The sequence below is a fragment of the Dermacentor andersoni genome, chromosome 11 (genome assembly GCF_023375885.2).
Source record: "Dermacentor andersoni chromosome 11, qqDerAnde1_hic_scaffold, whole genome shotgun sequence".
Taxonomy (NCBI): domain Eukaryota; kingdom Metazoa; phylum Arthropoda; class Arachnida; order Ixodida; family Ixodidae; genus Dermacentor; species Dermacentor andersoni.
Window position 1 is genome coordinate 102,994,684 of NC_092824.1, and position 12,520 is coordinate 103,007,203.

Sequence of the window (12,520 nt, forward strand, 5' to 3'; positions counted from 1 at the left end):
GCCTAGTAGGGTTCCTGAACACAGTGGGTAAAGACTGCTTCCCTTATATTAGAGCAACAAATCAAGGCAGTTCTTATAACATTCTGCTGTTTCTGGGCCGGTTCTAGCTATAAACCTATTGCAGATCAGCAGTAAAGTTTTGGAAAAGTTAAATATTACTTTGAAATGCTGACACTAACTTGAGCACAGTTCTAATACTGATTTGAAATGGAAAAGAGGCTTGGGGCTATTGTTTAATGATTCTGTTTGTTTTCCATTATTTTCGTTCATCACTGGGCGAAGGCCACTGTACCGTTGTTATTTGCTGTGATTGGGCGCTTGGTGAAATAAATATGAAAATAAAGAATGAAACGACATGTTACAAAACCTGGGCCCTGAGGCTACCTTACTTAATGATCCATTTTAATTTCCATTCTTCCTGTTATCCATTGTTGCTGACTGGCCACTCTCGGTGATAATGGTGGTATGACGGCATCCGAGCCAATGACGAAGGTCAAACAGCATGGAAAATTAAAACGAATTGATACAAGAAGCAGCCCTTGCATTTATTATTTGTACTACAATTGCAGCTGACAAAACAGAAAGAAAAAATGTCTGTAATAGGCCTGTGAGAGATGGAAAAATCTTTATTAAAATATAGTGAGTGATTACACTCCTCACTTGAGTCACTGGTCGCTCATGTCATAGCCATCATGTAAGCAGCCATGTTCCGTAATACTCGGTGGATGTGGTCGGAATCGGCAACCTGAGTGATGGAAGTAGCACAGCTAAAGTAACACATTCATTTGTCCCACACTGGTTTCTTGCGTTTGTCTTTGCGCACTGCATGCAGAGTAGACTCCGTCTTAGGGGCAGACAAGGCCTTTAGGAAATGGAGAACAAGCGCATCAGCCACCCGATCGCCAGTCGGATTCTTCACCAAGTCCCCGGCCGCATGTTGCATGGAATGCACACTCCTGCCACGTCTTGCTTCTATTCCCCAATCATTGTAGCAGATGACACTACCCTGAAACATGCATTTCATCTCACATATGTGCCTTTAAATATCTTTCAATGTGTAGTTGCAGAATTCACAGAAGAATAGGAATGGGTTGGAGTGCTTACGGCAGGCATTACCATGTTATGACCGGCAGCATACCACTATACTTGAATAGAAGTGTATAAGCATTGCATCCTACTAGTACTAACATAGGGACCAGAAACTTGGAAGTTATTGAAGAAGCTTGAGAAGTTAAGGATCATGCAATGAGCGATGGAAAGAGAATGTTAGGTGTAAGCTTAAGAGATAGGAAGACAGCGGTGTGGATCAGAGACTATGCAGGGATAGCCAATATTCTAGTTTACATTAAGAAAAAGAAATGGAGCTTGGCAAGCCATGTAATATGTAAGATAATTAAGGGGTGTTCTGTTAGAGTTACAGAATGGCTGCCAAGAGAAGGAAAGCACAGTCAAGGGCCTCTGAGAGTTGGACGGCGATATGAAATTAGGAAATTCGCAGGCATAAGATGGGGTCAGCTGGCACAAGACAGAAGTAATTGGAGATCACTGAGAGAGGCCGTCGCACTGCAGTGGTCAAAAATGGGCTGATGGTGACGACGATGGTGTGTTCATTATTTTCAGAAAAACCCTCCACTACTACCGCGGGAAATCCGCGGCCCCCACGAAGGCGTGGTACCTCAGGACAAGGGAAGCGGGTCAGGTCAGGGGTCCAACTCGCAGACGGTGTGGTACACGACTGGGATGGGCGGACACACCGAAGCGAGCGCTACGCCTGCCGAGGCCTTCTCCTCAGTTCGGGAGATACTGGCACGTGCTGGGAAGCTCTACCACAACCTGGCTCAGTCCATTGAGGTTCGTGGGAGGCGTCTTTAAATGTTGCTGAACTGAGAATGTTGTACAGATGAACCTTTACATAACAAATTATAGAGCATAACAAAGTAAACATAACATTTCATTTCCCATGCTTTATTTCAAATTCTAGTGCCAAAGAAACAAAGAATGCAATATTTGAGACTCTATCGGTTACAATGAAGTAAATATTTGTTCGCCAGCAGATGAAAATATTATGGGGAGAAGAGAGGTTCAAAATATATTTGCAGGCTATTTACAGCACATGCAGTGGTATGCATGGCATGCATGATGAAAGACAGTCTGCACGAAAACAATGAGCGTTGTTGTATTCTGTACTGTCTTCAGCTTTTTCTCTGGCAGTGCTTCGTAACAATATACATTCTGGTAGCAGGATCGTCAGACTGCAAGAGCAAAGCAACTTAAAATGGCACATTCTGGGTGCCCTTGTATGTTTTGGCCAGCGGCTTGGTGTGGCTTGCTCGCAGCCAGTCAACAAGCCGATCTCAAATCATACCAGATATAACGATAGCATCTTTGTGTTGGTTGTAAATTCATTGTAGTGAGGCTCGATTGTATCAGCTTGAGTTATAGGATTATTTTGGTAGCTATATCTTAGTTCAGCAGCAGACTTCTAGCTGTAACTATGTTTTTCCTTGGTTTCCTCTCTTCACTGCCATTGCAGAGCCTTCCAAGCCATGGGCCTGGTTTTAAGTATTACGATCGGGTGAGTGTTCATGCTGCAGATTTGCCACTTCTGTAGCATTCTCTGAGACGCAGCAGAGCAAAATGCAATACACTTTGAGCATGAGGTCGTGGGTTTGATTCCCACTTCCGGTGACGACATTTTGATGGGGACAGATGCAAAAATGCGTGAGTATTGTGCTTTGGATGCACATTAAAGAATTCCGGGGGGAGTGTCAGGAGTAATCTAGCGCCATTCGCTATGAAGCCTCTCGAGGCCACTGTGCTGTTTTGGGGCGGTAAAGCCCATTGGTCAACTGATTGATGAAACATTGCACTGTTTGTTCATTTTCCCAGGACATGTTGTTGCTGAAAGCAACATCGTGTGCCACAGTCATGTGTCTGGAGCAGTGCCTCAGCATCCTACAAGAAAGCAAGGTACGCATTGGTACACAAGCTAATGTTAGACAAGTGAACGTGGTACTATTACCGCATCCCTTTCCATCTCTTGCCTGAGCTTGATGCCCGTAGCCTGCTGAATGCACGTGACTGAATTGACAGCGGGGACGTAACACAAACCTCCCAGACATGAAGGAGGTGCTTGTGGCATTCCTGTCAATAGTACTGCTCGCTCTAGGTCCAGTCACTATGACTCTGTCTTCAGCACACTGCACAGTTGACTGACTGGTTTGTTCTGTCAACAGGCACACTGCAATCCCGCTGGCTTGCCCAGCAATTCCACGGTCGAATGGTTGGAGCCATCACATTGCATTGACAGGTGAGCAATTTTTTCAATCACCCATCTTGTTAGTTTCTTTTTTTTTACTCATTGTACCCATTGTAGAGATTAGTTAGTTAGTTATGTAGGGTGTTATGGCACAAAAGTAACTACGGCTATGATGCGCCATGCACACAATTGTAGTGGCTCAGTGGCTGTGGCATTCAGTGTGGCACCCACGCATTTTGTTTTTTTTTCTTTGTTCCTTGCATTGTTCTGCACAACAAGATTAATAGATTACTATCTAGCAATATCCTGTGGCTATTTGTTGTGTAGCCTCAGTCAAAAGTGCACAGTCCACACCATGTGGGCTCGCTGTAGTCTGACGAGGTGACATGTGGTGAGCTTTGAAGGGTGCCTTAAAGTGCTGTTGAGCTGTCCTGTAGGGTTTTATTTTCACAGGAGCGGGGTACTTTGTAAAGTCTGCCTATTGGACTGTCCATTTTAGCTGCTGCTGAAATGCTGATTGACCGGCCTGCGGTACTACTGAGAAGGAGGCAGGCACCGCTAGCCTGCCTCCATCTCGCCTATGTAGCTCCAGTCAATCAGTGGTGGCAGAAATAGACGGTCCACTAGGTGGGCACTTACAGAATACCCTCTCACTCCACTCTCCGATCTGAAGCATCTTATCAGCAGCTTGCTCTGAAGTCTCTGGCTCATCGATTATGAGCACTGCAGAAAATGGAGCGCTGGTTAGTGTTAACTGGAACATCAATGCACTTTGCCACGTATTTGAGGGCATATTTCTCGAAACTGCTAAGATTTCTGCTAAGTGGAAGTTACTTGATCTCTTATGAGCTTCACTTCTGCAATTGGAACATGTTCTGTAAAGTGATTAATGACAAATTTAGTTTGTGAAGTTGATTTAGTTAGCTAACACAACTCATGCAATTTGTCTTCTAAGTAGTATCTTCCCTTTTAAGTAATCCAGCTGATGCAAAAGAATGGTGATGCCTACAATAGGAGATGTTTAAAGTAAGTCTGTTTCCCTGAAATAGATGACCCGGTACAGTAGACTTCCGTTAGTTCGATCTTGACCAAAGGTTAAGGCTGGCCTGCGGCCATGCATATTTATGGGCCCAAACCTTCGTTATGTCTATTGCAAAATTGACCTTTGCAGGATAATTCAAACTTCACCAGTCAGCATGCATGTGCCTGACCTCCATGGTGACCACAACAGTGACCTCTTTTGTGGCAGTGTCTGTATCAGTGGAGCTTAGGGGATAGCGAATGCGTTAAACAAACATAAACTCCTGTGGAAAACGCCTATTTTTTGCCTGCCCTAGTAAGATTATCAAGTAATGACCGTAGCTCACAATATCTGATTACGGTATTTGCCAGATTCTAAGTCAGACCTTTCTTTCTCGTGAAAATTGGGCCGAAAAATTTCCGCGCGTTGCAATCAAATACAAAACCAGAACTGCATTTGCGGCGTTTATATACCTTACTGCATAACATGGACGTATTGCGGCGAAGCTGACATTAAAAACAGTGCGGCGAAGCTGACTTTATAAATCCGACTACATTGTGCCACACATATTGGACCCTTGCCCATTTTTCTTGTTAAAAAATTGAGTGCGAGTTAGATTTATAATTGCTTTAGGAGCAGTAGTGTAATCTATATGTCACTTTTCTGCTTTGGACACATGAAGAGTGGGCGCGTTTAACCCTTTCGCTGTCACTGACGTACCGGTACGTCATCGCGCTTCCCCCCCACAGTGTCACTGACGTACCGGTACGTTCTCTATCGCGCGTTCAAAATTTTGCGCCTGAGCGCAAAGCTGGCGCTCCCGGACTTGGCCATGCCATCTGTTGACTCTTCCTACAAGTTCGTATTTTCGCCCCGGCCTGTGTAAGTACACGTATTGAAGAATACGGTGCGACTGCCACGCCCCCCTCTCTTTTTGCCGAGTGGCGCGGTGGCTCCGCGTTTGCTGGATCATGCGTCGCGCGCGTGTGGTTATGGGTTCAAGGGTTGTTCTGCCATCTCCGCCGGTTTGAAGGTTTTTATTTTCTTCTGTTGGTGTGTCTGCTACGGCGCGTCAAGTTCAGGCGCACGCGCCGCCGTTGCCTCTCCGAAAAGAGTGACTCGATTGCTGCTTTCGCTATCTCGCCGCACCCTCGCTTCCGACTTGCAGCAGTAAACGTAAAGCCCTTCGAACTTTGTTTTAGCCTTTTTCCATCTCCCTCTTCTTGATCACACAACGTCCCATTTATCTCCGTTGCGCGGGCGACTGAAAGCGCATCCTCCCTGTGCCCGGTTACTTTCGGATAGCTGAGCAGCTCGAGACCTTCGTCTGTTCATTGGAGCGGTGGCTCTTACGATTCAGAATACGAGCCGAGCTCGGATTTGGACTCGGACAGCGTCTAACGCGACGAAGAGATGAGTTCCGCATCGTCAGATTCGGATGTTGAACGGATGTTATAGTCAGGCTGATGATGATGATGATGTTTACTAATAACAGCTGCAGAACATTAAAATGTGCATATTGCATTGACTATGTTATTTGTATACCAATCATAATAAAAAATAAATTGCTATATTCATTCCCTGTTATGCTCGCTCCCTGAAATCAAGCCGACACTGGGGGTGCGTCACGGCCAGAAAGGTCCGACAGCGAAAGGGTTAATTCAGGTGCGTGTCAGGATGGTGCAAATACTGCCAAATGAATCAGTGGTGTGTTTTGGCATTTTTTTTTTGCATCTCGTTTAATTCAACTCGCCATTCAACTCGCCATATAATTCGATCAATTGCGTCGGTGCCGTCAGGGCTGAATTAACAAAATTCGACTGTATATATCCAAGCATTGTGAAAAGGGAAGTGTGCTTGTGCACCTTATAGTCCACAACTTTGCTAGACAGTGAGGTTCTAATTGCCAGTATCCTGTTTTGATGAACCATTTAATGTTTCACTAGAGGCAACACTTTGTTCCATACATAGCAGGCAATGCTACCAAGGCAAAAGCGGATTCTCTCACTGCTTGCATTTGCGACTGAAAAAAAAATAATGTGTCACACATGAAAGAAAGATATAGATATACGTCATGTGATTTGACATAATATCAAGTATCACGCTTTTATGATACAAATCATGACTTATTATTAAATGTGACTTGTTATTACATGTAAGGTGTCGCAGATCTCAGCCTATTTGCCATCAAACAAGCAGAGCAACATATTTCTGCAACCAGCGGCTATAGCACATCGTTTTCGCTTGTGACCAAAACATATTGTGTTGCATACTGGAAACACAATGGTACACAAAGAATATGTAAATTGACGTAACCTTATGGCCACACTTTGTAGTTGTAGTAGTACGTGAAGTAGGTATTCGGTAGAAAGTGCTGCAGATCAGAAATGTCTGCTTTGTGAAACATTTGAAGTGAGTCTTCTGTGACCACACTATTTGCACAGCTTCAGTAGCATTGCTTGCCAAGTGTCAGATGAAGTATAGAGCTTAAAATTTTACTGTAGACTAAGACCTTATTGAGCATTTAGAATCTCAGAATGGTGCGAATCAATTTGATAAACTCAGGAACATGAGGTTGGTTTCTTTCTCTTGCTTTCTCTCTTTTTCCAACTTTTTTGCAGCGCACTGGACGGCAGCAGCAGTGAACAAGGCTCCTCCTGTAAGCTGGGCCACACAGCAACCACTTCGGGCAGCTGCTTGTCTGGCCCAGGTAACGTCGGAAGCTGACGGAAGTGTCGCCTACTGTGAGGTTGCCAAGGAGAAACGTCTCTCATACAAAACCCTTACAAAGAAAGTCTCGAACAACAGTGTTGCATCGGCACGGTCATTCCAATTGTTCACAGTGTTTCGAAAGGGTATTTGGACAGTCCCGGGCCACAAAAGCAGTTGGGGAGGAGGAACCGCATCATCGGCAGTACCACGTGTTGGAGAGAAGGAAAATCAGGGCACGCACTGTAGGACATGACAAGGGGCATGGCCGGGGGCCCACATGGTTCATGCGGGAAGCCCCCTGGAGTTTCTCTCCAAGCCAGAACATGCACATAGGACTTTTGTTAGGCTCACGAGGGGTCAGTTTGTTGGCATGCACAGGGAACCGTTGCAAGGCAAATGTGAAAGGTCCTGTTGTGCGGCAGTCCACGCTAGCTGGATTCTCGTGTCACTTGTGACCACACCTTGCTTAACCAGTATTGCGGTATTTACAAGCATTATTATTTTTCTGCCATGTCCATGCCTGCTTTTGTCAGCAGTGGGAAAGGCAGGTTCGCTGCGCTGACCCTTCTGAAGGTAAAACTGTTGACGAAGCTGTGCTCTTCAGTATGCACAGCTGCTATTACATTGCCACAAAAGTAACCTTGCTCATATGTGCAGGAGTCTTAGTTCACGTGCAGTTGTGTTGCTCAGTGACATACTTAGCTCTTCCACATAAGCTGCTGGCTTGTTTACAGTCAAGTTTTACGCAAAGATCAACTTACCGCTCCATTTAGCACTTCACAATGCCTTTTTATTGTCACACATACGGGCAGCACATTACTGTTACACCTAGAACAAACCAAAAGTAAGCATTGTTTGCGGTGATGCCGACGGCCAAAAATAGTAATTATTCAATCCTTCACATTGTTAGAATGTGTAGACAAGGCCGGCATTAACCAAGATATGACAGCATTATAATGGTGTTGAAGTTTAAGTAGTAGTATTTGACAAGTATTCAACTATTATTTGACAGTGAGGCAATACATAACCTATAATACTCACCACATTCATCATAATCAAAATCTTTAGAATAACATTGTGTGAATTTTCCACACCTGCTGTGAGAAATGTTTGCATATGGTTTATGAGTGTCTCCGCAGCACGCTCCATGCATTTTCCACTACTTGTCGCATCTTGTGGTCATTCCAACTCGCTTCGGTGGCTGTATGGCTACGGCATTTTACTGCTGAACTTGAAGTCTGGGTTCAATTCCCGGCCGCATTGGTCGCATTCCAATGGAGGTGGAATGGAAGAACGCTCGTATACTACAATCTTCAGTACACATAGCCCCAGCTGGTTGAAGTTAATTCAAAGGCCCCCACTAGCGCGCACATCATAGCCAAATTGCCTTATCAAGTTAAGTCCCCTGAATTAATGCAGTCATTCAGTCTTTCACCATGTAATAAATTTGATATTTTTTTTATTAGTCTTAGTGCTTCAGAAGCAGTGAGGTTAGGAGAGTGACTGCAGAAAGCATTAATGGTATGTTATGCTAAGAGTCCACATAAGTGAACTTGTAGCATAACACAACACCATTGGTGCAAATGCAATGAGTAGTACCAATAACTGGTTGTAATGCAGGTAGTATTTTTTTTTTTTTTTTTTTTGTCAGGGAAACAGTGGCATCTTTCACCAGAAGAATGAGGTAAACCACTCGACACATGTCATTCCAGTGATACAAGTTTGTCCTTCTTCTGACAGATGGCGCCACATTTATTTACTATTAGAAAACCACCCAGTCAAAACCAGATGCACCACCAAATGGCATCTCTTTGCAAAATTCGAGTGTGAGCAGACCAGCAGTTTTATTGGTAGAGTGATTTACGGATATTTCCCTGAGCAAAAGCTAGTGCCAATTGCTAGAGGGGTTTATTGCACTTGCATCAGCTCCCTGTTGTGATTACATAAAAATGTGATACATTAGCAGACACGGTGAAATTTGTACCCATTTGCACAGCAATAGTTATTCATTGCACAAGGCTCCACGTAGTTGCTGCGAGTTGCTTCAAGCGACGGCATTGGCGGTAGTGTTGCTAGAATTGCTGCCACTGTTCTTCCATAGTTGTAGTACACTGATGCAACAAATTTCTCGAACAACATTTTAACATCCTTTTGACACTATGCACTACTTGCAAGAAATGCTAAGAGCACTCCAGTTCTAACCTGATACAGCCATTGCATATATTATTTTGGCCGAGTGCTTGCAGTGAGTATGTCTGCTTGTGAAATTTCCGTGGGTGCACAGAAGATGATCAGTATTTCTTTCAGCAACTCTTCAGCGGCTAGTGTCTTAGCACAGTATTCAAATCCTTGAATTCTCCAGCCTAATCGGACTTTCTGGACTGTAGTCTTTTTACGCAGGCTATAATGCTAGGCCAGGGCTTACCAAACTCATATTTGAAAGTGCAGCCAGTGCCACATGTCACAGGTGCTGCCAAGCTGCGAGTTCTCGCCTGCCTGCTGCGGTGTGTTACAAGCAATTAGGGGGGTCACAACGGGCACATCATGCAAAATGCTTGAATGTGAAGAAGGCGACAAACCAAGGGGTTAATTTTTTTCTTTTTACTGACGATTATATGAAGCCAACAGATAATGAAGCCAAGGAAAGTACGAGAGAAATTATTTGTAGCTTTAGTTGAAGTGTGCAAAGGGAAATGAAAGTGGACAAAAAAAAAAAAAAAAGAATTTGCCGCCAGTAGAAGCTGAACCCACAACCTCAGCTTGTTCACTTGACCCATTCGCTTCCGCGGCCGGCGATCCACCGGCAGCGATGGCCAAGGCCAAAGTTGGGAGTGACTGGCGATCTGCCGGCCACTCAAATCAAAAAGCGACTGTTTCTGGTTATCCTTCATAAATGGCAGCACATTGGAGGCTTTTTTTCTAGTTGTTCTTGGTTTTGCACACCAGATGGATTTATTTGTCTACACTTTCAGCAGGAGTTGTTTGTAAAACAATGGAGCGCAGTACAGAAATGCGAGAAGCATTCCTAATTGCGAGTAAGAAAAAATAGATGCTTGAGCATCTCATGATTTGCCTCAACAAATTGAGAATTTTATAGCGCGCTTTAAGAACCATTGCACTACTACCCATAATTTGTCTTCTGGCGAAGGCACCTGTACAGCGTACTGGTCAATTTGATGCTACTAACTCCAGAAAGTCAGTTGATAGTTTGCACTTGTCATGTACTGTATTTCCTTTGTATATTTTGCAAGTTAGGGAGTCATAGTCAGTGAAATAAAGTGCACTGACTAGCACTTTTCGCTACATTGCCGAAGCCTGCATTGTTTCGCACTGCACAGCATAGAGCAAGCCAGAACCATTGATTGGCAGCCCTTGTAGCTGATGGCACAGCCCACATTTCCAGTTTTAACGGCATCTCTCATATTCATAATGCCATGGTCAGGGGTAGCTTAAGGAAGCTTCTTATATTCACTCTCTCTTGGAACACATCTTTGGAACACTACTTCTCTTAATTTGTAAGCGGGCATGTTATGTGCTCATATTACGCATTGCCAACCAGATCACAACTGCTCAACATTCTTTTCGAAGCAGGGTTTTTATCGAATTGACCGAGAGGTGCAGGTTCTTCATATCTAATGGCCAAAGTGTAACGGGGCCCATGCTTTTGTTGTGTCTAGAAGCGAACCACTGTGACCAATAAAAGTTGCTTTTTTCCATTTCAATTTCACCGTGTCTGTTGGCTTCATGGTAGTCGTAGGCACAGGCCCCCTCGCATGTCAAAGTGGGCCGTCTGTGATACAGTAAGTAGCATGCATATACGCTGAATGCTTTTTGCCTGACACACGCAGCTTGCAAACTGCACTGACAAAATTAAGTTTACTTACACGTTAGCTTTCATTTTTTATCAGTTATCTTGAACCTGTAGCTACTTCATTCTTTTTTCTTGTGCATTCCTTTATTTTTGTTAAAATGCACTACAATATATGTATTTCTTTAACTTTTGGCCAGATATCTTGTAATGCCACTCAAGGTCACACATTCCAAGTTTGCTATAAACTCTTTTATATGATAGTTTCTGAACAATTGCATTGGCAGTAGCTGTGTGCAAAAAGAGAAGGACAAATTGAATGTTGAGAGATATTGTGCCAGGGGCAACAGGTTTACACATTAGCAACATGTTCTCCAAACTCGCAGGGTTTCCTGAAGCTCTAATGTGACAGTTTTTACGTCACGTAGTCAGGTAATGCCTGTGCCTTCTGTACTTCACTAACCTCATTATGTAATTACATGCATGATTACAGCTGCCTTGGAACTCTGGCCCACCGAAATGCGTACAAGCTACTCGATGCATCTCTTCTGAGATTGAAGTACTCGCCATCATGATTAACTCGAGCACTTATAGTCTAAGGTTTTAGCTTCGGCATAGACTGTTTGAAATGAATGTTATTAGTTTAGCTATGCTTAAAATATTGATTCATTAACTTCGTTAACTTGGGGCAGAAAATCGTGCATTGTCATGAGCGGTGACTGCAGAACAAGCCACATTCGTTGGCTACATTTCACTGCATCTGCAAATGTTCTGGTTTTCAGCTCCAACGACTCATTGCAGAAATAGCCACAGATGTTACAACACCTGCTTGAAATGCATCCCCACTTGTTTCACAGCATTCTAGCCACCACAGTAAATCACTGCATAGGACAGTCCACAAATGTAATTTCAAGCACAGCTTTCAATCAGCCAGGAAAAAAACGAAAATCCCATCTAGTTCCTTTTTTTGTGTGTGTAGCAAATGTGTTCAAATATGGTACAGCCTTTGTGGAAAGAAAAAAAGCCATTAGGGAGATTTACCCTTTCAGAGTCTGCTGCATCATGTCATGTCCATGAAACATCTGCTACTGAAAACCACTCTGGGGCAGTATTTTTGAAAAAATTTTCTTAAGTTTTTCATTTTACATTTTATCTTTGCTCTTCAATAATGGCTGGCATTATGTCATGCCTTTATTATCTCCAGCATTTACCACTTGCTGCGATATTTGATAAGGGAATGGAATGAAAGGAAAACAACCCGTATATAAAACCGAGCCTGGAGGGTTAGGCTAGGTTAGCACCTCTCGAGAAGTGCAGACATAACAGCGGGCTAATTGACATAACTGCCATCAGGTTCAGTCACACACACATGGGTTTCATAATTTCTGATGGATGTTGTACATGTGCTTTTGTGAAGAAAGAGGATGCTCTTAAACATGGAAAGAAAGCTACCAAAACAAACCATCAAGTCGTGCACTGTTTTTCAAGGTTAGCCAACAGCTGAATTATTTTTGAACTAACGTTTACGAGTACAAATGTATGCTGCGGTTGTTTTGTTCTATGAGTCTAATTTAACTTGCCCACTTGTAGTTTGGATAAAACACTGACAGTAAAGTTTATTGTCTCTGTAGATTACAATTAGTAATATTTTAATAACCATACCCATTGTAATTGAAGCCAGTTCGTGTTTCCATCCAATCAGGATGAAAACACGTAGTTT

General features: G+C 43.5%; 1 protein-coding gene across 4 annotated transcripts in view; it reads left to right on the forward strand.

The window, feature by feature from the left end:
• LOC126539196 (oxysterol-binding protein-related protein 11-like) overlaps positions 1-12,520 on the forward strand; it is a 29,196-nt gene that overhangs the window by 2,637 nt on the left and 14,039 nt on the right. For all 4 annotated transcript variants that reach the window (XM_050185940.3, XM_050185937.3, XM_050185939.3 and 1 more), the window contains 5 exons: positions 1,621-1,851; positions 2,534-2,575; positions 2,890-2,970; positions 3,237-3,310; positions 6,902-6,990. In XM_050185940.3, the coding sequence (XP_050041897.1) occupies positions 1,621-1,851; positions 2,534-2,575; positions 2,890-2,970; positions 3,237-3,310; positions 6,902-6,990 (517 nt within the window). The remainder of the gene's footprint in view (positions 1-1,620; positions 1,852-2,533; positions 2,576-2,889; positions 2,971-3,236; positions 3,311-6,901; positions 6,991-12,520) is intronic.